Source organism: Drosophila tropicalis, unplaced genomic scaffold (genome assembly GCF_018151085.1).
Source record: "Drosophila tropicalis isolate 14030-0801.00 unplaced genomic scaffold, ASM1815108v1 contig_845, whole genome shotgun sequence".
Lineage (NCBI taxonomy): Eukaryota > Metazoa > Arthropoda > Insecta > Diptera > Drosophilidae > Drosophila > Drosophila tropicalis.
Window position 1 is genome coordinate 11,246,887 of NW_027173338.1, and position 24,099 is coordinate 11,270,985.

The window sequence follows — 24,099 nt, forward strand, 5'->3', positions numbered from 1 at the left end:
TTTCAAGTGAAAGAAAAGTGTGAGGGTCATAAGAAGAATACTTTCCGAAATTCGAGGACCTCTTCAGTGGTTGACTCTAATTAGAGATATTTGATCCATATTGACTACTCTGAACTGAATTTTTGTGTCCCACAGCCAAAGTAGAGCGAGCAGGGGCTCACATACCCCAGATGAACCGTTAAACCCATGACACAGCCCATAAATCGGACTTATCTGACGAAGCTAATTGAATTATCGCCCAAAGGCCGAAAAACTAATAATATATATATATAAATGAAAAAAGGCGACATAAAAAATGCAAAGCACATATTAAATTGTTTACCTTTGGTTTCGGCTCTGGTCGTCCGAGGGCAGGACAAATAAATAAAATGTATTTTTATTACGCCCCGATAATACTCATATGTGTGTGGGTGTGTTTGGGTCGTGTTTTTTATGCAAAACTCTCGTGCACAAAACATTAAACTTTAATGTCTGGGAAGAGAAGGTTGAAAAATTCGTATACAGAGCCCAGTTTTGTGCACAGGCATAAAAATCATTTAAATGTTTGTTTTTCGTTTGTTCTGCTCACTCGATAGTCGTTTTTCCCCAAACGTTTGTGTGTGTTCGGTATGAATATTAATAATCATTATAGGCATAAATATAAACATAATACGAATACGAGCAACGCCAAGCATAAAGGGGCGTTGCCTCCTACTCGAAAGACAAAATCAAAAGCATCAACTGGGGAACATTTTGCTGATGCTCCACTGTATTTTTTTCTCGGTTTTCTCTCTTGGTATGTAGAATTGTGCGTCACCCTTTGGCCACGTTAATACTCTGCAACCATTGGGTAAACAGGATAAACTCAGAAATCTCAGAATCTTTGTTTTTTATGGAGTGGAATGTTGTTTGATTGAGAGTCTTGATTTATCCTCCCAACTTCGTGTAGGGCGTTTAAAAGTCTAATCCCCTTGTGGGTTTTTCATAGTTCGTAAATAGAAAAGAATCTTCATTTGGACTTTCTTTACTCTGCCTTACACCCTTTTCACCTTCGACCTCAAGTCACAAAGTTCATTAAACTGTTCAAGGACAAATGCTCTGAGGCGGCTTATGCAAAGCATTGGCAAGGCTATAAAGCAAATTAATGGCCAGCTTCCAGCGAATTTTGACGTGGCCATTAACAGAGGACAAGAAGCAACAACAAAGAGTCAGAAGGCACAAAAAAAGAGTTGGCATTTTGTTTAATCCAAGAGATTTAACAACTGAATCTAAGCACTGAAAGACCATAAAAAATGCTGATAAATTCTTTGAGGCTGTCAGTGGCAATTGCAAAATTTATAAACAAAAAACGGGATTGATATATAAAATGTTTTTCATTTAAGAAATTACGTAAAACTTGGGATAAAAATAAAATTAAATAAAATATAATGTAATTTGTGTTGTTACTCTCTTTAAAACTAAAAATCAAAGGAAAGTCTTTAAGGTCCTGTAAGAATGATATTTGAGTTTTGAGTTCAAGGTTCTCTACCTTGAGATCTAGTAAACTATAAAAGAAAATACAATTTTCCTAACTTGTCATTAGCCATTTGCAGCCTTGAAAAAAATTAATACGAGTCCTTTTCTTTTTAGTTAAGTTTATGTCTCTGTTTATCTGGTAACCTATATTGGTTAGATTTTCCATGACAATAGCGAAATGTGCATTAAAAGTAAATCAGTGCCATAAAAGATAAAAAAACAAAGAATTGTACAGTTACGAGGGCAAAACTAAAGCATAGCTAAAATTTAAAGAACGCCCTACGCCTACTTAGGACAAGCTGTCAAACATTTTCGCCGTCTCATGACGATTAGAGACTCAGACCTCAACCGCAATTGTTGTAACGTTTATTGTTTTGCCATATTTTCTTTTTCCCAAAAGAAACAAGGAAACAAAAAGAAAAACCGATGCTAATGCTGGGAAGGAGTCCTACCTATTGATATGCTGACAATGTGTGCGCTGATTTTTTCCGGCAGTTTCCAGAAAAATATAAGGCAAAACTGTAATAGCAACACGCACATTGAGGCCTGATGGGGATGGCATCAGCAGGCGCCCGGGGGGGCGGCTTGGGGGTGTTCTCTTGTGCGTCAGCTAAAGTCAAGTACATGCCAGACATACCAAATAACTTCACTTATTTTTTTATATGCCCGAGAGTGTGCTGCATACTTTTTTTTTGGGGGGTGGGCGACCACCAGTCCAGAAGACATCATTGGCAAACTCCTCGCAACATTTGGTAAGGCCTTTTTGTGTCAAATGGAGTAAACGCAAAGCAATCAGCGATGAGGCATCAATAATTCGAAGCGCGTTTCCTTCTTCCTTTCGTCTACTTTGAGGCGCCTATTCAAGGCGACTGGCCATATTAAAACTAAAAATTTTTCCAATTCGGGGGTTCGGTCTTGGTGCTCGTTTTTGTTTGTGGCTCAGAGTTTGTCTTCTCTTGTGTTTTCTTGCTGATTTATGGCGCCACTTGCAGATGACAAACTCCGCAAAGTATGCTATATTTATTTCCTTCATGCTTCAAGCAGTATATACAACCGATACAGACAAATGTCAGTGCCTCATTTGGCTGGACCTTTTTATGTTTCTCTTTTCATGGTCACGTTTTTATCTTTTGTTTAACAGCGTCTTTTAGAATTATATTGCCTACATATGAATAGTTCATTTTAATGTATTTAATATGAAATTCGATTAATATCGATTTACTTTTCTTAAAGGCATAAAGAAAGGACATCAAAAACTCCCTTCTTTTCTGGTTTTTGGTTTAACAACGACTTTTCCTGCAATTTTATTAAATAGCTTTAAAGATCTTGAGTATATTCCAAATTTTCTTATCAAATTCATGTAATATTATCAAAATATTGTACTTTATGGTTATTTATTTTTTGTTTTGCTTACTTGCTGATCGATTGACAGCCACGACATTATCACATTGTGGACAGCAGGGCATTTGCTTTTTTAGTTGTCTTGTGCGATAATTTATGGCCTACTTTTGGGAGTCTTTAGCGAAAAATTTGATTTACTGACCAAGATATTTGTTTGTTGTGTGCGTGTGCTGTGTATACCGTATTTAAAAGAACAAGAAATTCTATGCATACGTGTGTATAAGACTATCGCTAAGCCGGATATAAACATACAAGACAAGCAAACGCGCAAAAAGAAGGAAGAAACAAAAAGCTTGTTTACATTTCAGTTCACAAAATCCCCTCCAGTTCGACACTTTCTCCCCCCTCTGTCAATAGGGACGGGGGAAAGAGATGAAATATTTGCCACAAAGACGAAAGGAAATACAATCAGGAGAGGGCTGCCAGGAGGCGCATTGAGATGAATTCGCGTTTCTAGTGGCATACTTTTTGGAGCATCTTTTAGCACGTCTTTGTTAAGTCTTTTGATTTGACTGTACACACACACACGCGCACATAGACAATCCCAAATGACAATGGAAGTCACTGAAATTGAAGTTGCAATTGTTGTTGTTACTGTTGTTGTTGTTGGTTACAACGACAATCTTAGAGCAGAAAACTTGTAGAACCTGAGAAACTTTGTCAACTTCTCTCTCAAAACTGGCAACTAGCAATTGGCGCTGTAACTGGAGTTTTAGAGTTTACAAGTTTTGAGCCAAGTGCCCTGTCATAGCCAGTGAACAGCCCAATGCTTTTCCAACAGCTTTTGCCAGTCCTGTCATATTTGTTGTGCATACTTTTGCTTAACTTTTTTCTTGCCCCCAAAACTTTTCTACTGCAACAACTCATCTTCAACGCCGAAAATAGCAAAATGGCAAAAATGGTCAAAACCAAACCACTTGAAATGAAATTAAGTGCGTAATTTGAAAAAGTGAACAATTGCAAAGTGTGCAACATTGGTCAAACCAAAACTACACAAGTTAAGAGCAAAGATACAGATTTACTTTTCTTGGTACACAAAAAAAAAAAAAAAAAAAACAGAAAACACTTCAAGTAAAACGCACCCCAGTCTCTTGAGCTCACAATTGGTTGGTACTGGCACTTTACGCAAACCCAATCCAAAGGATTCTCATGCGATCCATCTCCTATGAAAAGTATTTTAAATTACTTTTTAGTTTCATAAATTAATTCTTTATTAAGTGGCTCAAGCAAAAGCCGTAGCTAAATTCTTTGATATCTTATATGATTGAGTACAATTTTGAGTCAAATGAAATATAAGCCCAGCACTCTATACACTTCTTGAACACATACTGGTTCAACTGACTTTAATTAGGTGAATAAATTTTCAATGGCTTTGCATATCTAGTTTCTACTTTGGTAGAAACGGCTTCGGTTGTCATAGATACCAAATATATTCCATATATGTACCGACATTTAATGGCACAAAGTAATGTGTGATGATCCATTGAAAGGTTGAATTGAATTAAAATGCAAATTAAAACCCAACTGCTTTGGTTAAGATAAAGGTGAAAGTGAATTTGTTTTTATATATTTATCTGGCAGCCCCCTAAGCTGGTCAAGGTCCTAAATCAGAATGAGGCATAATTGTGTGCAAAAAAAAGAGGGGGAAAAAGCCATTTACCATGACAATTGATAAATACTCGTACAGAAATTTCGTAAAAATAAATTTCAATTTTCACTGTATAAAGTAAATCTAGAGCGTATGAGTTTGTGTATTTGGTTTTTGGTGAATTTCGATTTAATTAAAATTTATGCATGTTTCTGGTGGCATCATAGATTACAATTGCTTTGTAAATTTTCGGGCCACAATCAATGTATAAACTGCAAAATATATAATTGGATGTGTGTGTGTGTGTGTGTGTTGCACAATGTTTGTCTTTTAGACGGAAAAAGTAAGGGCAAAGCCAATGGCTAACATAAATTGCCAGCCGCAAATCCTTGACAAATCTGCTGCATTGGCTTTGGCTTTGGGCTTGGCTTCGGCTGCTGCTGCGTCCTTTTGAGATAAATCTTTATTGCCTCATTTTGCTTAAAGTTGATTTCATTTTATTTTATTTTGCTGCTGCTGCCTCTGTTTCGTTTGCTTTTTGTTTCTTTTTTGTTTTCGCCCTATTTTGCCGCCCATCTTTCGGCTCATGTTTCTTACATTTTTGTTAGCAAACTAACTGTGTGCCGAGTTGGGCCAAAACAAAAGACAAAAGGCTGACAGATAACGTCGTTTCTAAGGCAAAAGCCCGCATTGAGTATAACAACAACAACAACTAAAAGTACAAAACGACAAAACTTTGCAGCAATGAATGACAAATAAAAACGTAAAACATTTCAAACGAACCAACAAAAAAAGCAAAACAGAAAACAACATAGCCAACCAAAAGAGGCAAAAGAAAAATTCAAATACAAGAATTGGCAAAACTTTCGCCACTTGGCCATTTGGCCAGAATATCGTTTGACTTTAATTTTTTGTCTGCGGGTCCTCCGTCTCAAGTAAATAATTAATTTCATTCTCATAGACACAAACTATATTTAAAGTTGTCTATTGTTTGGTCCTCTTTATCTTGGCCCTTTATGGCCTTCTCGGTGATTGCTTTTTGCCCAAATGTCTGTTTGTTCATATTATTGAGCGGGTGCTAAATTGTAATTGATGACAGTTGGGCGACAAACTGCGAGAGAACAAACTGACTGGGTAATAGTCTATGAAAATGATTCTTTAGCCATTTAGAAAAGGTTAAAAGACATTAAGCAAAGACCCATAAAGAATCTAGCAAGTTGCCCAAAAAGAGAATCGAACAATAACATGTTATTCCGATGCGTTCTGTTCATGGATTTCATGGACTTGTGGATTACCAACAATTATTATTAAGGCTAGTTGAATATAGATTCCTGTCAGTATCAGATTTTTAACTTTTCTACGATGATTTTCTTGCTTTGGACAAAACTGCTAAAAATAAACAGTATAAACTGTGACTTAATAATCAAGTAGCTTTTGACTTGTCTAGTATTAGTTTTTGCTTTAAGTAATGCTTACTTTGGTAATGTTAATTTATTTTCCAATTTAAGCAATGGTATAAACAAACAAAAGGGATGAAATGTTTCATTTTTGTTATTGTTTTTCTTTTCTTCTACCCATAATAATCTCGTTCATTTATTTCTAAGTTCCCAGAACTCTGTTCGTCCTGCTACCATAGCCATTGCTGGTAGAGGTACTCTTGATGCTGATGCTGATGCTTCGTGTTGAATGCTGGCCAACCTGGCAACCCATTCGGGTAGAAAACTCCATAAATTTCGTGTATAAATAAACCAGCCATAAAAAGTTGTTCTTGCTACTTACGTTAAGCATACGCGATGTATGTTGGTCGTTGTCTTGGTCTCTCTCTCTCTCTCGCTCTATATGAAATTGCTCTTACGTATACGCGCCGTGGACAGCTTTCCGTTTGCTTTTCCGCTACCAAAAAACACAATCTCGGGCTTTTGCTCTGTTTCTGTTTCACCGTTGGCGAAATTTAAATACAACCGGCTGAAATTATGAAGTACCCGGACACTGGAAAAAGTCACACACATGCGCGCACACACACATACACACACACAGAAACAAAACGAATGAATACACTCACAAAGCCCGGAACTTTGTGTTTGCTTAAACAGCAGCTGCTGCTGCTACTGCTGCCGTTGCTTTGTTTTTGGCCTTTCTCAAAACGTGTATATACAAATTGTTCTCATAATTTTACTTTTCTTTTTGGGTTTTTGTTCTTTTTGTTTGCTTTAAATTGCTCATATACTTTTCATCTATGTGTGCAAGAGTGTTTACGTATGAATGTAAATTTTGTGCGAATTAATATTTCCCTTTCACCCGCACATTATTTCACATGTAACTTTTAGTTACGTTTTGCGCTTTTAAGTGAGTTTCAATAGCGACTGCTGCGGGTCCGGCCATCTGTAAACAGAAATAGAAACCCAGAAAAAAGCAGTTACAATTTCAACTTTTTCGTTTAGTAAATATTTGGCTTTAGTAGCCACCAAGCCCACTGAAAGTTGGACCACAGGAAATGTGTTTGGTAAACAAACAAATCGATGGAAAGCCATTGCTCTTTGCCTTAAATAAATAAATAAATATAAAAAAGGAAATACATCGATAGACAATTTAAAAAGTTGTTTGCCTGCTGCAACCAAGTTGAAAGTAAACTGGGTTAAGCCTTACCCCATTCTCCAAAAAGTTTGCTAAAAAATAACATCAGCTAACATGTTATTTGTTTCATGGCCATGGCGAGTGTGTGTGTGTCAAAGAGCAATGTCAAGTTAAAGTTATTACATTGCCATAAATATACAAGAAATTGATTTACTATTCAAATGCATGGAATACAAATCATTTTGTACATCAAGCAACATGGCAATTGAATTTCATTTTGAGCTGCATTTAGCTTGTATTCATCTCAATTCAATGCAACTCGATTGAGTGCAATCAAATCAATACCAAATATCAACATTGAATTAAATCACAATTGAATTGCCTCAGCTCCAGCTATGTATGTACATGTGTGAATTATTTCCAAGCAAATGATCTTGACAGTTAAAGGTAAAGTAAAAGTAAAAGGTATGTCATTGGTCAGTTTATGATTAGGCGGGGTAAGCGAAACAACATTCCAAAAGCTAAAAGAAATTTACTGGTATCTAACACTAGTAGTGACATTGGTATCCTTGACAATTCTTAGTCTTTTGGGCTGGACTTCAAAACTTCAATTAAGATAAGATTTATGAAAAAGGACAATTCATTTATGGAACTGGTATTCATTTACGTATATAAGCCAATTCGATTCTCTTGACACTCATGTGCATTTAAGCCATTTGGACTTTATGGAGCAGCGGAAATATTATCATCCTTTCCATACATGATTTTCGTTGCTATGGCAAAAATGAAATGATTTCAGCTGTTACCTAGGATACCCCATCCACAAAGCATTCTTAAACCAATTTGTCGTTTCTTCTCATAGAAATTTGCGCCTCCCATTTCCCGTTGGAAATCCAATTAAATATTGGAAGAGGTTTTGTTATCTTTCACCCATTCCTCCTTCATTTAAATATCTTTGAACTTATTATGTAACCAGAGATAGTAAATGAAAGTGCATAACTGTGAAAATATGAGAAGGTCAATAATTGCATAAGCCTAATACACAGTTTAAGTCCATCAGAACAATAATTAATAACAATCTATATAGAAAAACAAACTATGTGAATGGTTTTAGAGCTGTCAAAGTCGACATTGTTCAAATGAAACAGAAAAAATAACAAATATGCATAGACTTTTCTATCAATTTAAAGAATTAAATATATGTAAATTTCACATTTTATAGTGTTAATTCAATTGAAGAGATAAAATGTTTCAACATGTTTATACAAATGAATGAATGCGGACTCAGCTCAATCAATTAGAGCTTAATAAAGACTTGTACTAAAAAGAGGGCCCAAGGTGATAGATAAATGTATGTATAAGTACACTATATACATACAAAAATATATTTATATCCATTTTTGTTTGCGTATATTATATACAAATACACATACACTCTTCAAGCCTCAATCAGGCCAGTAAAAAATATTATAAAAAAGAAAAGAAATATAAAAACATACAGTAGAATTTTTGTGAAAACTGTCTGAAAAATGCTCACATATATTTTTCAATGGTAAACCGATATGTTGCTGCGCCTGACAGCATGCAATAAAAAAAACGACACGCATACAAACACAAACAGCTACAAACACACACAGAGAGCGAGTGAGAGGAGGCATAAAGAGAAATAGCAAAGGAATGGAAATAGGGCACAAAAAATGTAAAAGAAGGAGGCCTGAAGGAGGATCTGAAAACGCAGCAGCAGCCGCCGCACGCACTGAAAGCCAGAAAGAGAGCGGGCTAAATGGTAAACCGCTGATGTGCAAACAATAAAGTTCAAGGATATTACAAACACACTCATGCAAACACATACACACACACACACATACGCGCTCGAGTTCGAGCACATGTGTGTCTAATAGAATTTGTTGCATACTTTGTGGTGGCACATGGGTCAAGTTGCCTAGCGCTATGTGTTGACTTTGGCCTATTCCACACACACACACGCACACACCCCGCCCACAACACAGTTCAGTTGGGTCTATTTACTGTTTACTGTCAGTCTGTTTGTTGGGTTTTAATTATGCTAATGCGAAGAACAAGCAATATCGCACACACACACACACACAGGCAGTAAAAATGCAGGTGTTATGCCTTAAAGGGTGCAAAGAAGCAAAGAAAAGGCAAAAGTTCTTTGACTTTTCTGTGTGCGGTTTCCTCTTTTTTCGAGTGTAGGTCAAGTTTAAAAACAATGAATGGTACCTCAACCCTTCACATTTGTTTAGTAAATTAATTGGTGAGCTTTTGCCTTCCCTTTCCCATGCTCATTACTTGGCACTTCAAGTACTCTCTCTTTCCATCTATAACATTACAAAAGTCTCTTGCTTGTTGCTGTTGGTTTTAATTAAAAATTCAAATTCTTTCTGGCTTATAAGTAGTTTTGTTTTCTCGACTTTCTCTCTCTTTCTCCCACTTATTCTTCCCTTGTGTGTGCGGGTGTTGTGGTATTTAATTACTTATACTTGCAAGTAATTTAAGCAGGGGTAACTTCTGCTGCTGCTGCTGCCGTTGTTGTTACTGTAAATGGGTGTATTTGATAATTGAAAAAGCACACAATTCTAATTAGTTGTGGATTAATGGCTGATTGTGAAAGCACAGAAGAGAATAGAAAGAGGTAGAGCACGTCTTAGTAGTTATTCCCCAGCTGTTCATAAAAACTATAAGTAAAACAAATGAAAACATTTTGAAAATTCCAGACTTAAAAACCATAATGAAACATAATGGAACGCACCGTAGTGTCAACTTAATGGACTGGAGCTTACTTTCATAATTAAAATGACAAATGATTGCTGTGACAATTTAAGTATATTAATAAATAATTTATTCCGCTCACAAAGTGTTCGTAAACATCTTTTTGCCAACAGGCTAGCCATATACATAAGACGGTCACTTAATTACTGCATAAATTAAATATATTTTTCTAAATTATATAAATAAGAATTCACCCTGTTGCTAATTTAGTAACAAAATAGTAAGAAGCAGACCAAAGTCTACCAAAGTGAAGTGAATGTCAAATTTACCCCTTAAAGTATGCAATATACAAATATACATATAACGTTAAAGAAATGTAATCAAAATTGTACTTAAAGTTTTTGACGCTTTGCCCTTAAATTTGCTAAAAGTAATAAAAATGTTCTAATTAACCACAGAATTTCATATTCTTATATCTTAATTAGCCTAAAACTATGCTTTGATTCATTATAAATGACTTTAAAAGCTAAAACCACAAAAAATACAAAACACGTGCCCAAATTTAGTGTTCTTTATTGAGCTTCTAAAAACTCAATTAATACGTAATGAAGGTTTAATTTGTCTCCTCTATTCTTGGGCTTTTATTTGATTTCATTAAAAGGACACAAGTGAATTTCTACTAAAAATATAAAATTAATTATTTAAATGCCATGAAGAGAGAATTGAAATATATTTTTTGAAACTTTAAATCGGCTTAAATATTATTCTTATGTCGTCATGCATATGTCTTAAAATTAAATTTACTTCACAGACAGATTAAAATCTGTCAAGGCCAAGCAACATTTGTATTTTAGCATTGACGACGACAGCTGCTGGCAAATGCTTTTAGCCAAATAAAGTCGTTAAGTTATTCTTTCTGTTTTTCAGTCATTGATAGGTGGCTTAGGGGCTCGAGGCTCTAGCCACCACAAAGTACACGATTTAAACTAACGAACCAGAAGTAAATTGAAAACGAAACAAAAAATCTAAGTGGAAATTTGCATTTTCGACTCACCTAATACGGGCTTGAGTTAGGTCAGAGTCACATTAAATTATCGCCAGATAAGCGTAGAACCACACACAGACGAGCACACACGGACACACACTCACACAATTACTGAACGAATGTCACACAGGTTTTTCCCCGTTCCTTTTTTTATGCTTTTTTACATCAATTTGGTGGGCACACCCACACACACACAAAAACACTCACACACTCACGTAGTGTGGAGTGGAGATAGACACAGTGACAAAACTATTTGCATATGTAATTTTTGGTTGCCTACTTTTTAGGGCTTTTGGGGCATTCTTTGTGTTAATTGGAAAATCTCATGGAAATTTCGTTACAATTACGACAAAATACAATCTATGAGCAAATCGAGTTAACTGTTATACGAGAACCGAGCGAGAACCGCACGCATAGACAGACACGAAAGAACTGAACTGTAGCAGTAGGACCAGCTAGAACCTCAACGGAAAAGAAAGCGCAACAGCATCACCAACACGAAGACCAATGTCTGAGTTGTTTATCCTAACGAGACGAGTGCCGGCAAACGGTTCATGCCGAGCATAACTTCGGCTTATTTTGTGGATGCTGCATACGCTCGCAGCTCTCTCTTACTCTCGCTCTCTCTCCTGCAGATTCAGCCCCTTGTGGAACATGAGCCACAGCCGTACTTTGGCAGTTGGTGCTTATTCGTTCAGTAGGTCAGTATCCTGCCTCCTCTTCCAAAGAGAAACACAAATGGCATCACACATATGTGCCGCATATTTGTGTTACCGGTTTTGTGGATTACTTTTTGATTCGATTTTTTGAGCATTTGCTTCGCTTTGGCTTTGGGCTTTGGTTTTTTGGGTTTGGGCTTTGACTTTGGCTGCATTCTGTATGCATTCTGCGCTGTATTTTGTGGTCACTGCTTCACTTCACTTCACTTAACTTCACTTCATTCTTGCAAAGCCGATCAGAAATCCATGCCAATTAAATTAAATAACAAATCAATAGTATCAACCCACATAAATATATACACAATATATATACTGTACATAAGAGCAATCCACTCAATGCAATGAAAATCATTCGACCAATAAAATTCTATCGTTTGTCTGTGGCGCGGCAAATGCGATGATTGCACAGCATGGGCACTTGAGCGGGGCTGGACCCTCAAGGCGGGGTATTCGGGGCAGGTGTGAATACGAGCAAATTTTTGCTGTGTAGGCATTCCCCATATGAATTTCTGTTGTTCGCCGTTATACGGTGTGTTGCCTCAAGCGGAATAAAGACATCATAATCATGATGATAAGAAATATTTTTTGTTTGCATTTTTTCTTTCTTTGTGGTTTTACTTTTATCTTGGATTTTGGTTCATTGAATCAAACCGAAAAAGTCCGCCTCCGAGAGCGGCCCTTTATGCCTCTGATGACATCAAGATGTTCAAATTGGTTTATGGGGACAAATGGATATACCAAATTTTTTTATTGATATTAATCTGGTAAAAAAAACCCATCAACAATTAGACATAAATATATTGAACATTTCAGAGACTTTAAAAAAGGAAATTACTTTTTCATAAACAAGAAAAAAAATAATGAAAATTCAATTCTCCAATACACATACACATAACGTAAACGCAGGGTGTGCCAATAAGGGGGAAATATGTGTCAGTTTAATAATTTTGACAGTTGGACCTGGGGAATTTAAAAATTGGCTCTGATTACAAACAAATGATTGAAGCAATTAAGTGGTCAAATTCATTTGAAAACAGAGCAAAAATCCACAAGAGCCAGCCTGATTGAGATGTTTTAGTTGCGTAAACTGTTTTATTAAGGAAGCTTTGATGAAAATTTGATTTTAAAAATCTTGTTGCCTTTTATTTATCGTCTCCAAAGGCAGGCTATCATAGCCCCACATCCCATGTGTGTGTGTATAGGTATAAAACAAAAACAAATAAAAAAGGCCCTTCATAACATTTCATTTACAAGTCTAGATTATTGACAAACACAATCATTGTGCAATGTTCATATTTTGACTTGACATCCTGTGCCCAAATTTTCCTTTCATGAAAATCTTTTCTGCTACAGTTGTTACAGTGCCAAAACAAAAAACCTAAATTGAAATTGAAATGGTCTACACATGTTCCAGACACACCCATACACACACTTGAACAAAAAAACTAAATTCAAATGCATCCAATTGTAAAATTTCAATGGAAAAATATAATATGATTAGCCAACATGGCTGCGTATACTAAGAACACTGTAAAAGGGTGTGGATATATAAGGGTATGCGGTGGTGAGGGAGTAAACTGGCTGAAGAGATGTGGACAAGGGGATAAACAGTTACAAAACATCATAGCCAAGCCGCTTGACTGGCTGTGTAAGACATTTACGAGCGTTTGAATTTGACAGATTTCTTTTATTAGAGCGACAGACAGCACCACTAAAAAAAAACAAAGAGCAAGTCAAAAGCAGTAGCGTCCTTGAAGCTATTTTAGGGTGGAAAAAGATATTGAACAATATTCGCATAGACTTCCATATCTCATTTATAGGCCCAATTGGAGTACATCCTGCAATAAACAGGTAAAAACTTTAAAATCAAATAAATTAAAACTAAAAAATGTAAAGCCCTGTTAATGAATTTAGGGATATATGTAAGATGAAAGTAACCCCTATTCTTGGCACACCCATGCCCGGAGTCGCTCAAGTGTGTGAAGCCCCAACTGCTAGTGGGCTAAGGATGAGATCTGTATGAGAGAGAGTCGAGAAAAAGTTTAATAAAAAGAACCCACCACACAAAGACAACTCAAAGGCCAAATGAAAGAAAATCGTATAAAGACGTCATAAATTACTCCTCCTCACATGAATGCATTTCGCAACACTGTCTACAACAAGAAGAAGCAGGGAGCAGCAAAGTCACATTGTGTTTTCACAATGAGTCAAACCCAAGTCCGTTCCATCCACTTTCATCACACACTAAAGGTTTCACCCCACACAGAAGTTTCAACACTTTTGCGTATCAATCAACATCATCATTATCAGCGTATGAATGTGTCTTATGTCTGAGCGCCTAATTAATGAAATAATTAACTTGCAACTTTTATTTTGTGCCTAAGTGCTTTCTTAGCACTTTTCTCACACGTATTCAGGCTTTTCTTTTCCCCGTTTTTTTGCTGGCACGCAAACAATTAATTACATCAACCGAAAACACAGGAGCCAAAGTAAACAATCTATACTAAAGTGAAGCATACGTCGAGGCGCAAAATCAAGTATCGTAGGTTAAGTGGTGAAGGCGTGGCATCAACTTTGGAATACCCTGCACCATTATACATTTATATACCTAAGCGAGGGCATTCAGATTTAGTTCTAATCAAACTCAAAAGTTTTCCCATTATCCGCCCAACTACTTACGACATGAAAATTTCCAATGTGATTCTAATGGGTCAACGACTTTCTAAATATCTCATATTTCTCCAAGTATACTGTATTTTAAAGCCAAGGACTTTTTCTAACATTGAACAAACTATAAATAAGAAAAAAATTTATGTAGAGAAATTACTTTCAATTTGGGTAAAAAAAAAAAACATTGTGAGTAAGGCGAACATACCCTTTCGCTTTCAAGGCCAAACAAACAAGACAGGAGAAATCGTTGCCAAATAAATCAAGAAATCAAAGATCTTAACTGGGAATCAACATTCGCAGAATGAATTAGGGCCAAGTCTTCCCCCGATGCCAACATGCACAAAAACATGTGTAGTCTATTAGACAAGCACACACACACACACACAAACACACTGACAGCGTTGGCATGAGTGATTACCCATCGCTGGCAAACGAGAATCATTAGATACATGGGGCATGGTGGCAAGGATTAGCTTCAACAGCTCTTGGAAAGTTGGACTGGCTCCGAAATTTATTCGGGGCAACAATTCGTGGGCACTTTAGCAATTAGTCAGAGGCAAATATCGCAAGCCCAAATACAACCATTGAGACTTTTCTTTTTGATTTTTGTGTGGTGAAATGGCAAAGAAAATTGGTGGGATCGCAAACCCTTCACATACAATATATGTATATACTGCTGAACTTAATGGTCAGTGGGAAATTTGATCTGACTGATCTATTTTCTTAAGCTTTTTAAAAGTGGTTAAAAAACAAATTCATAAAATAGCTGAAGCGAATATGATGAAGCCAATGAGAGCAAGTAATGCCCATCTTAATAAGAGGTACTTCAAAGTGCATGTCCTAAAATTAATAAGCTGAGTGGCTCTCATTTCGGATTTTTTGCTTTTTTCTATGGCTATTAGCTGCCGAATGCCGGCGTCAACACTCAAAATATGGAAGTAGCTTACAAAGAAATATATGTATAAAAAAAAAAGAAAAAAATGTTTACTAAAATCCTTCCTCTTGCATTCTCTTTGAGGCAGTTGCCTGCTTTTGCAGGCTCCTCATTGCCAATTAAGTTTAATTGCCCAATCGACCGAGCGACCTACTTCAAAATTGCATACAAAGTGAGCGCAGAGTACTGCAAAAATGCGACGGCATCTGCGTGTGAGGGGGTGGAGATATTTCTAGGCCCATTTAACAATCAATTTATTTTTGTGCAATAATTTTGAGCCGCCCCCAACACTCCGACTCACCTCGTTTTCCTGCAGGCTTATCGAGTTGAGGGACTTGCAAGTGCCCCGTTTGGGTGCATAAATTCATAAATGTTGTTGCCACATTCATTGCATATTCATGCAAATTATTGAGTGGCAGTGGCAACGAAGCACCTTGTGAACCCGCAACCATCGCCAGCAATCGGTAGCGACTTAAACTCCATTCTAATTGGTCTGATTTATGTGTAGAAATGCATCGAATTTTCAATTTGCAATTGTTGTTTACCCAAAACGTAATTCCATTTCACTGGCAATGGAAATGTAAGCCGTTGGGTTTTATATGAGCATAACAAACTGGTCGGAACAATGCCAAAAAATAGAGGGTACATAGTAGAAAAGAAATACAAACCTAATTATAAACAAAGCTACTTACCTGATTGAAACGATAGATAAAAGCATTTGACATAAAAAGAGTAAGTGGGAGTGAAATCTGTTGCATGTTATCGCAAATTGATCACTTTCCCTTATATATAATGTTGAAAAACTGATGAGTTGTTGACTTTCATTTTTATCATGGAAAGAAAAGGATGTCCGCTTGGAACAAAAACTCTACTTTTTCTATTATTCCACTTAAATTCATATTTTTAAGGACTCATAATTGAGTGACTGAAAGATCCGGATATACATATATATTGTTGCATTGTCGCGTTAGTTATAATAGTACATTGTGAAATCTAGACGAGATTCCCAAGTAATTTTAGTAAGTTTTTGATTATCCTATGCTAGTCTAGCTGGTATTTCATCGATCATCTAGTTCATTCATCGCATTCAGGCGACATTATAGGCGACAGATGCTATGCAAAGTTTTTATTAATATAATGACAATCATACCCAGAAATACATTTAAACATATACATATATATTGAGTGGAGATGAAATACAAGTTAAACACCTACATATATAGATAAAAATTCATAATCACATTTGGACACACAACTAGGTTCTTAATGCGGAAGGACACAAACCACTCGATGGTTTGACTTCACCCGAAACTACTTTCAATCACTTTCATGGCACATTTCCCTTACAAACTAAAAGTACAAAAACAATATCTAAGTGGTAATGCTGCTCATCTCAGCTCCCTTCTGAAGCAGGCCATAAAAAGCGGAATCTGTCTGCTCCCTTAGCTGCCGTGGATTGCCGTCCTCAATGATCTGTCCCTGGTCTAGCACGACAATGCGCTCATAGTCCATAATAGTGCTCAGACGATGCTACGAATGGAAAAACCAACAATCAGATGATGCAAAAAACAAATCTTTAAAAGCAGGAGCTTACAGCAATCGTTATAATTGTGCGACCCTGAAAGGCCTTATCCGCTGCCTTGAGGAGGGCCCTTTCGGTGGAGATATCCAGTGTACTTGTTGCTTCGTCGAGCACTAGGCAAACGGAGCCACGCAGAATGGCACGTGCCAGGCAAAGTAATTGCCGATGCCCGGCGCTCAGGTTAATGCCGCCATCGGTGATTTCAGTATCTGCGTAAGAATAATATAGCATACATGCATTTATTTAACCAGGAGTCACTGCCTGATATATATGGCGTAATAAAAATCCATTTTAGTGCGTAATTAAAGTTGTATTTAATAAGCGTGACATAATGGCCGCTTGGCTAAGCACGCGTTTAAGCCTTAACGAGGGGAATTAACCGACCAGTTCAGAGCACCACACGGCTATGAAAGGAAGAGAAGGAAATGGCACTCTGCTTCGCTCCCTTCATCTTCCATCTCAGGGTAAAGGTTAAACTGTTCTACTCGGTTCGCTCGTTGCTCAACTTTTGTGGCTTACTTTATTAAGGCAGAAATTATTTCCTGACGTGCAGGAATGGTAAAATGCATGCAAAGTTGGTTAAAGTACAGTTTACAATAATTAATCAATCAAAACTGTATAAATAATACAATTGGAAGCAATGGTAGTATTAAATGTTTCTACAAAACTATTTAGCCCCTTTCAGCAGATGGTTTAAATTAGAATCAATGCCTCAAATGAAATTAAAATGAAATTGATATGAAATTTAATATGTAAATGATATTCAATATTGAAAAGCAACTAAAATGAAATTTAACTACAAAGTTAAATGTAATGAAGACGTTAAAGGAAATTAAAGAGACCCAGAGACAAAGTTCAAATGAAATTGAAAATGTATTAAATGCCGATGAGGAAGAAATGTTATTCAATATTTAAAAGCTTGTCATTCCAGTCGGACCAATAAGTCTGAAAAATGCAATTAAATGGCTATACAGAATACCCCAAACCACAAATTAAAGAAATGTATTTGAAGAATTTGCCTAATCAACACAAATACGAGTAAATATACTCAATAGATAGACATTTACATAGCTATGCATATGAGTGTGTGGTGTGTGAGTGTGTGTGTGTGAGTGTGTTTTTATGTTACCCACATGTGAGCCAATCAACACGAAAAATCAAACATGCATGAACTTTTACTGTAAACATCAAACAGTCAAGCAGTGAGTCAGTTAGTCAGCCGGGATATGCCAGGATATGTGGGGATAGGAAGGATGCCATGTTTGCTGCCAAAAATAAACATGATTTTTTCATAAGGCAAACACAGAGAGACGCTCTGTCGGTCCGTCAGTCAGTCCGTCTGTCTGTCTGTCTGTCTGTCTGTCAGTAGCATGGTTTTTGTTATTTACATGAGAGGAGAGCGAGAGGAGGTAACGTTTTTGCTTACCCAAACCCTGCGGCAGATGCACATTGACAAACTCCTTGAGTTGCGCCAACTCGAGACAATTCCACAATTGCAAATCCGAATAATAACCATGCGGATCAAGATTTTCACGTATTGTTGCATTGAACAGATGCACATCCTGTGGAATTATCGATAATCTAGAACGCAACTCGTCTGGCCGGATTTGCTCAATGTCCACATCATCGATGCGAATGTGGCCACTTGTCGTTTGCAATACACCGAATAGGGATAAGGCCAACGAGGATTTGCCACTGCCCGTGCGACCACAGATGCCAATCTGAAAGATAAAAATAAAAATGATACAACAATAAAAGAACCCAACAGTCTAGTGCATTATCATCGTTTGCAATGGAAATATGTCCGTTAACTGTGAAATCAAATTCAAATAAAAATCTGCTGACTCTTTTGCAGACCAGCAGCTGCTATAAAATATATATTGGTTCAATTGCCGTCTATAATCAGTTGACGCATCTGTTTTCATCTAACAATCAATCAATCAATCAATATGCTTGATGCATCGAAGCCTAAGCCTATTATAGCTAAGCTAAAACGTTTTTAAACCAACTCGCAATGTCATCAGCCAAATCAAAGCCTAAACATTTTCATCATTTCGGATTCAAATTTTAGTTTTTCTACTCTTTCTCTCTCTCTCTCTCTCTCGCAAAATGGCCAAAATGGGAGACCATGATGAAATTGTTGTCAAAACACTTTTGCATATGCATGAGCCGAAACCAGGAAAAACAGCAACGAAAAACACGAAAACTGAAAATTGAATGTAAGCCCACAGACTGTTTGTTTGTATGCAGTCTGTGTCTATTATCTATTGCAACTTAATTCAGTTAAAAAACAAAGAAAATATGTATATTGAATGCACAAATCTTTGAAATTGTAAAAAATATATGTACATATACATACATACGTAACAGAATTAATTGAATCTGTCAAATGCCAAAGTGTTCAATTGTAATACATTTAACTTTCTTTCGTACTAAATATTATTCTAAAAACCAGAGGGCCGGGGCTAACTTCTACCGCGTCAAAGTTTGTATACCCTTGCAACTTTTTTGGTAACTTGGAAGAACATTTTATCTAAACAGGCTTATGCTTGCGAAAGAAAGGCCTACAATCATAGGAAATAACGAAGATATTGATCAAAGTCACTGTTTTCCACCAATCGTTCCTATGGGAGCTATATGATCTAGCTACCTGATCTTGATCAAATTTGGCATAGTCGCTTATAGGCGTAGTAAACTCTCTAATATTAACTTTCACGACAATAGCTCAGAAAATAACGAAGTTATTGAGAAAGTCACTGTTCGTGACTTGGCCGTTTGTATGGGAGCTATATGATATAGTCACCCGATCTTGATCAAATTTGGCATAGTCGCTTATAGGCGTAGTAAACTCTCTAATATTTAGTTTCACGATAATAGCATAGAAAATAACGAAGTTATTGAGAAAAGTCACTGTTCGTGACTTTGGGGTTTGTATGGGAGCTATATGATATAGTGGTCCGATCCGGCTGAATCCGAGATATACAACGCCTGCAGTATATACAAGCCTACGTGCAAAATTTCAGCTCTGTAGCTCTTACGGTCTAGGAGGAGTTTGCGTTGATCCAGACGGACGGACGGACGGACGGACGGACGGACGAACGGACGGACGGACGGACGGACATGGCTAGTTGAACTCGTCTCGTCGTGCTGATCAAGAATATATATACTTTGTATGGTCGGAGATGCTTCGTTCTATGCGTTGCACACTTCTGACCAAAATTAATATTTTTGCAAGGGTATAACAAGGTATGTTAGGTTGATGGAACCTATCTCTATTTCAATGAAAAGTTTTGAACTATTTCTATCTTAAAAGTGTTTGTATCAGTATAAATTCATCTCTGAAAGCCTTTGTTATATTTTAAATACATTCATTGTAGATGAATTTCTATAGAGATTTCGATTGACGAGGTAAAAAATTGCCACTTTATTTAAACAATAGATTTTTTAGCTGATTGAGATTTTCCAACTCTTTTTCAATGAAATGCTAAATATTTCATCAGTCCAACTTTAAACATTGTTTTGGCCATTTTAGTAGTTTTCTATTATAATAAAATGTTCCATTTATTTTGCGCCAAAATTAACTTAAAGAGAATATATTTGAAATTTAAAAGTTTCGCCATGTTTTTATCGTGAAATTCGCGAAATATTTAACATGGAATTTAAAAATGAATTTCCTTTTCTGTGTGCCATGCAATGCACAATTTAAATTTATGTATCAAATATTGATTTGCGGTATAAGTTCAAATTTGTTTTTGTTTTCTCAATTGGTTTTTTATATCGCAAACAAAAAAAAGTCGTTTAGAAATTTATGGCTGACTTTTTATACATTTTCTGAACTATCACGTTGGTCATTGAACTCGCTTGATTTATTTATCAGAATCGAATCGAATGAAATTAAATTTATATACGTGTAAATAAAATTTTGCACAAATTTGCAGGATTTATTCTGGATTGGCTCATTAAGTTTGTGGTGAATAAAGAATTCACACTGTTTTTTTCTCTTTTGCTTTAGTATATAGCAAAAAATTTCTTCAACTTGGGAATATTCGTTTATCGGCGTCTCCTCTTCGTACATTACATATTTGCCCTGCCATTCAAACTTCAAAAACCTATCAATTTTGTTTACAACTACTTTAGAAAATTTACAATATTTGCTGGTAAACGAAGGAACGAGGAATGGGAGAAAAAACCAAAACGAAGAGTAGAAGGCAGATGGCAAAAGGCACAAGGCAAAAAGATGATGGCAAAAACTAACCAGACTCATTCGTTCTCCCTCTCCTTGTCTCTCTATAACCATTTCTTTCCCCTTTTTCCACTGTGTGGAGTTTTCCTTGTGTGCACTTTACCATAATGATGATGGACAGCTCTATATGTGAAGACAAGTCAGGGGCGTATTATCACATAAGAGGTGACAATAGGTTAAGTCCAAATTCCTAGAGATCAGCGAAACTCACATTGAACTTCTATTCAAGGACTTTCCCCAATCCCTATACACTAAGATTACGAAAATTAATGTACATATATGCTATTCAAGTTGATCAAGACTATTTAGGATAACTAACATCTTCCCAAACAAAAGATGAATAGTTAATGTTTAGTTACTATAAGTTATTAACGATTTCTTTACAAGAGAAATAAGGTTATTTTTGAATATTTACGAAAGTTTGGTCCAATTTTGGACTTCAATTCACATATATCTTTTCATCCTTTTATCGCATAAAATAATACAAGCTATGTGATTGGATTCATACATTCATAATCCGATCCTGATCCAATAGATCAAATAGACATGTATCTGTATACATATATACATATGTATATGTAAGTAAGTGTGCATGTATAACATTGTAGATACTATGTATAGTATTTCATCGTTTGCTGTTATTTGCAGACGTTTCATTCCGCTGCTGTTGACTTTTTTTACGCTGTCTGGCCAAGTCGGGCCCGGTTAGTTTGGACTTGGGCATTGGCTTTGGTTGGTTTGCGGCTAAAGTGCATTCTGCAAGCACTCCGATTCGATTCCATTGCCCTGACTACCACACTACCTTACATAGATACATTTGCTATGCATTGGTCACAGTTTGTTAGGCTCTGTGTATCTCTGCCTTTCACATCCTTGATGTGATTTTATTTATTGCTCAACATTTTTGCCAGTTTATTTACAGTATTGGCCATTGTGGCCAATGTCTGGGATTGGGGCAACAATTGTTTGTTTTTTAACCACTCACCCGTTGACCCGCTGGTATATTCAATGTTAGATTACTGATAACCATCTGCCTTTGTCCCTCATAACATAGGCTGACATTTTCGAAGCTTATGTCTCCGCGTTGTGGCCAGGAAATCGGTACACTCCGGTCTTCATGTCGTATATGGAAAAACAAAAGGGATGGATCCATTATTATATCTGTGTAAATTCTTTACTATGTATGTATATAATAATTTAATACCAAATCAACAATGCATGAAAATTGTAACCTTTTAAAATTTATGTCCGCCCGCAAAGTGTCAGTTGAAAATTTTCTGAAGAACAAACAAAACCAAAACAGGAAACAAAAAAAAAAAGGAATATGAAAATGAAAATGAACATGGAAACTGATGTGGGCACAAAAAAACTGACTAGGAGTTAATGAGAAGGGTTTGGCTCTTCAAACAAAGGTCATCGTTTAGGGCACACTCAAATGAGGGAAAGGGACGACATTTGCTTGTACTCAAAACGATAAGTTAGTTTTATCTTATGATTTGATAGCATTTAGTTGGAGCATCAAGTTATAGGGGCATCTCGAAATGGGAAATTGGAATTCCAATTAGATTTTTCTTTCGTTCTTTGTCATGAAAATGTGAGGAATCGAAAGAGAAAGTTTGCTGACCTTAAATAAATCACCATTCCCTTTTCAATTTTAGACTGTAAACTAATTTTTGAGTTAAGGCTTTTAATGAGTGTTATTAAAAACTCTTTAGGATTATATTTAATAATCATTTTGGTCCGAAGCAAGAAAATAAACGATTTCACTAAGAATTATTCCCTTGAATTGCTCAAAGTAAATGTATTTGCTTCTCCATAAAATAAATATTACCTCAAAGTAAGTACAAACCACGTTATCGTAAAGAGAAACTTGATATTAAGTGGCATAAGTTTTTGTTGGCCATGAAAGTGTCAGCTATAAGTCAACTGTCATAAATCAATTGGTAATCAATGGTCCGTATAAATTGCCTTGAGGCTAATTGAATGCCAAAAGTCACACCCACCGACACACACACAAACACACGCCCACACTTTGACACTTACTTAAATATACATACATACATATATAAGAAAGTATAGTTGTATATGTAGGTACTTACAGTATTTCAGTTGGCGATGCCTCCTCTTTGCTGGCTCATTTGGCACGAAGGCGACCTTGTAACCAACTGCTGCCATTTTCTTATCTTTAATCACCGACATCTTTGTCGTTGTCGTCGCCGTCGTCGCCTGCTGCAACTTGTCAACAACTGTCGCCGTGTGGAAGTTTAAGTGATTGCCGTCGCCGGCTGCATTGCCTGCATTTAATTTATCAGCGTCTCTAGGTCCTTTGCCCTGTTCCAGAGCCAAATGCTCACCACCCCGAGTCACTCCCGCTCCATCTTCATCAACATCAACGGCAGCTGACGTTGGTGTGCGTTGGTAAAGTTTGGCATAGGCAGCCCTCGACAGGGCTGTAGTTGGATACAAGGACGACACATCGACTTCAATGCTGTTGGCGATTTCCTCTGGCTTTTGCTCCGACTTCGGCTCCTGCTCATGCTCATGCTCATGCTCTATGGCTACTGGCTCCTGGGCATAGTGGGCAATGCGTTCGACCGAGCCGGCATACATCTCCATATCGGCCAAAAGTTTTACAACCCAATTAAGGTAAATCGGCACCAACAACGTGTAGTTTATGGCCAAACCGACAAGTGATGGTGTTGGTGTCAGCTCCCTGTTCCCAGAGCCTGGAGACGAATTCGAGTCTGGCAAGCTTTTATTGATGGCATAAGTTCCTGATGTGGCAACCTCTCTGGCATAGTTGCTGCAACTTAGACTTGCCGTTACCAGTGCCGTCACAATGGCCACAAAAACAATGCAGCCACCCAGGTAATCCTGCATAGTGAAAGAGATTGAGTAGTAGTATATATGTAGTTAGAAGGATAGAAACACGGGGCGGGATGCGTACGGACTGTGCTTGTTAGTGTTGATCTTTTGGTTAAGATTTTTTCCACATGACTTTTTAATCAGTCCACGTGTGCGTCTGAGCGAGTGCCATGCCACATTTCTGACGACTTTTGGTGTTTTTACTTGTTGTTGGTTCTCATCCAAGTTTTTCTTCCTACTACCTACTTCTTAAC

General features: G+C 36.8%; 2 protein-coding genes across 2 annotated transcripts in view; both read right to left on the minus strand.

Annotated features, from left to right (window-relative positions):
• LOC137580473 (uncharacterized) overlaps window positions 1-11,226 on the minus strand; it is a 153,787-nt gene extending 142,561 nt beyond the window's left edge. Inside the window, exon 1 of the mRNA XM_068294523.1 lies at window positions 10,842-11,226. The gene's annotated coding sequence lies outside the window, so the exon portion shown is untranslated. The remainder of the gene's footprint in view (window positions 1-10,841) is intronic.
• Window positions 11,227-16,266: 5,040 nt separating this feature from the next.
• The window catches only part of Sur (Sulfonylurea receptor), a 43,324-nt gene continuing 35,491 nt past the window's right edge, over window positions 16,267-24,099 (minus strand). Inside the window, 5 exon segments of the mRNA XM_068294412.1 lie at window positions 16,267-16,685; window positions 16,750-16,946; window positions 18,164-18,458; window positions 21,966-22,093; window positions 23,080-23,854. Of these exon segments, the coding sequence (XP_068150513.1) occupies window positions 16,527-16,685; window positions 16,750-16,946; window positions 18,164-18,458; window positions 21,966-22,093; window positions 23,080-23,854 (1,554 nt within the window). The 3' untranslated portion in view covers window positions 16,267-16,526.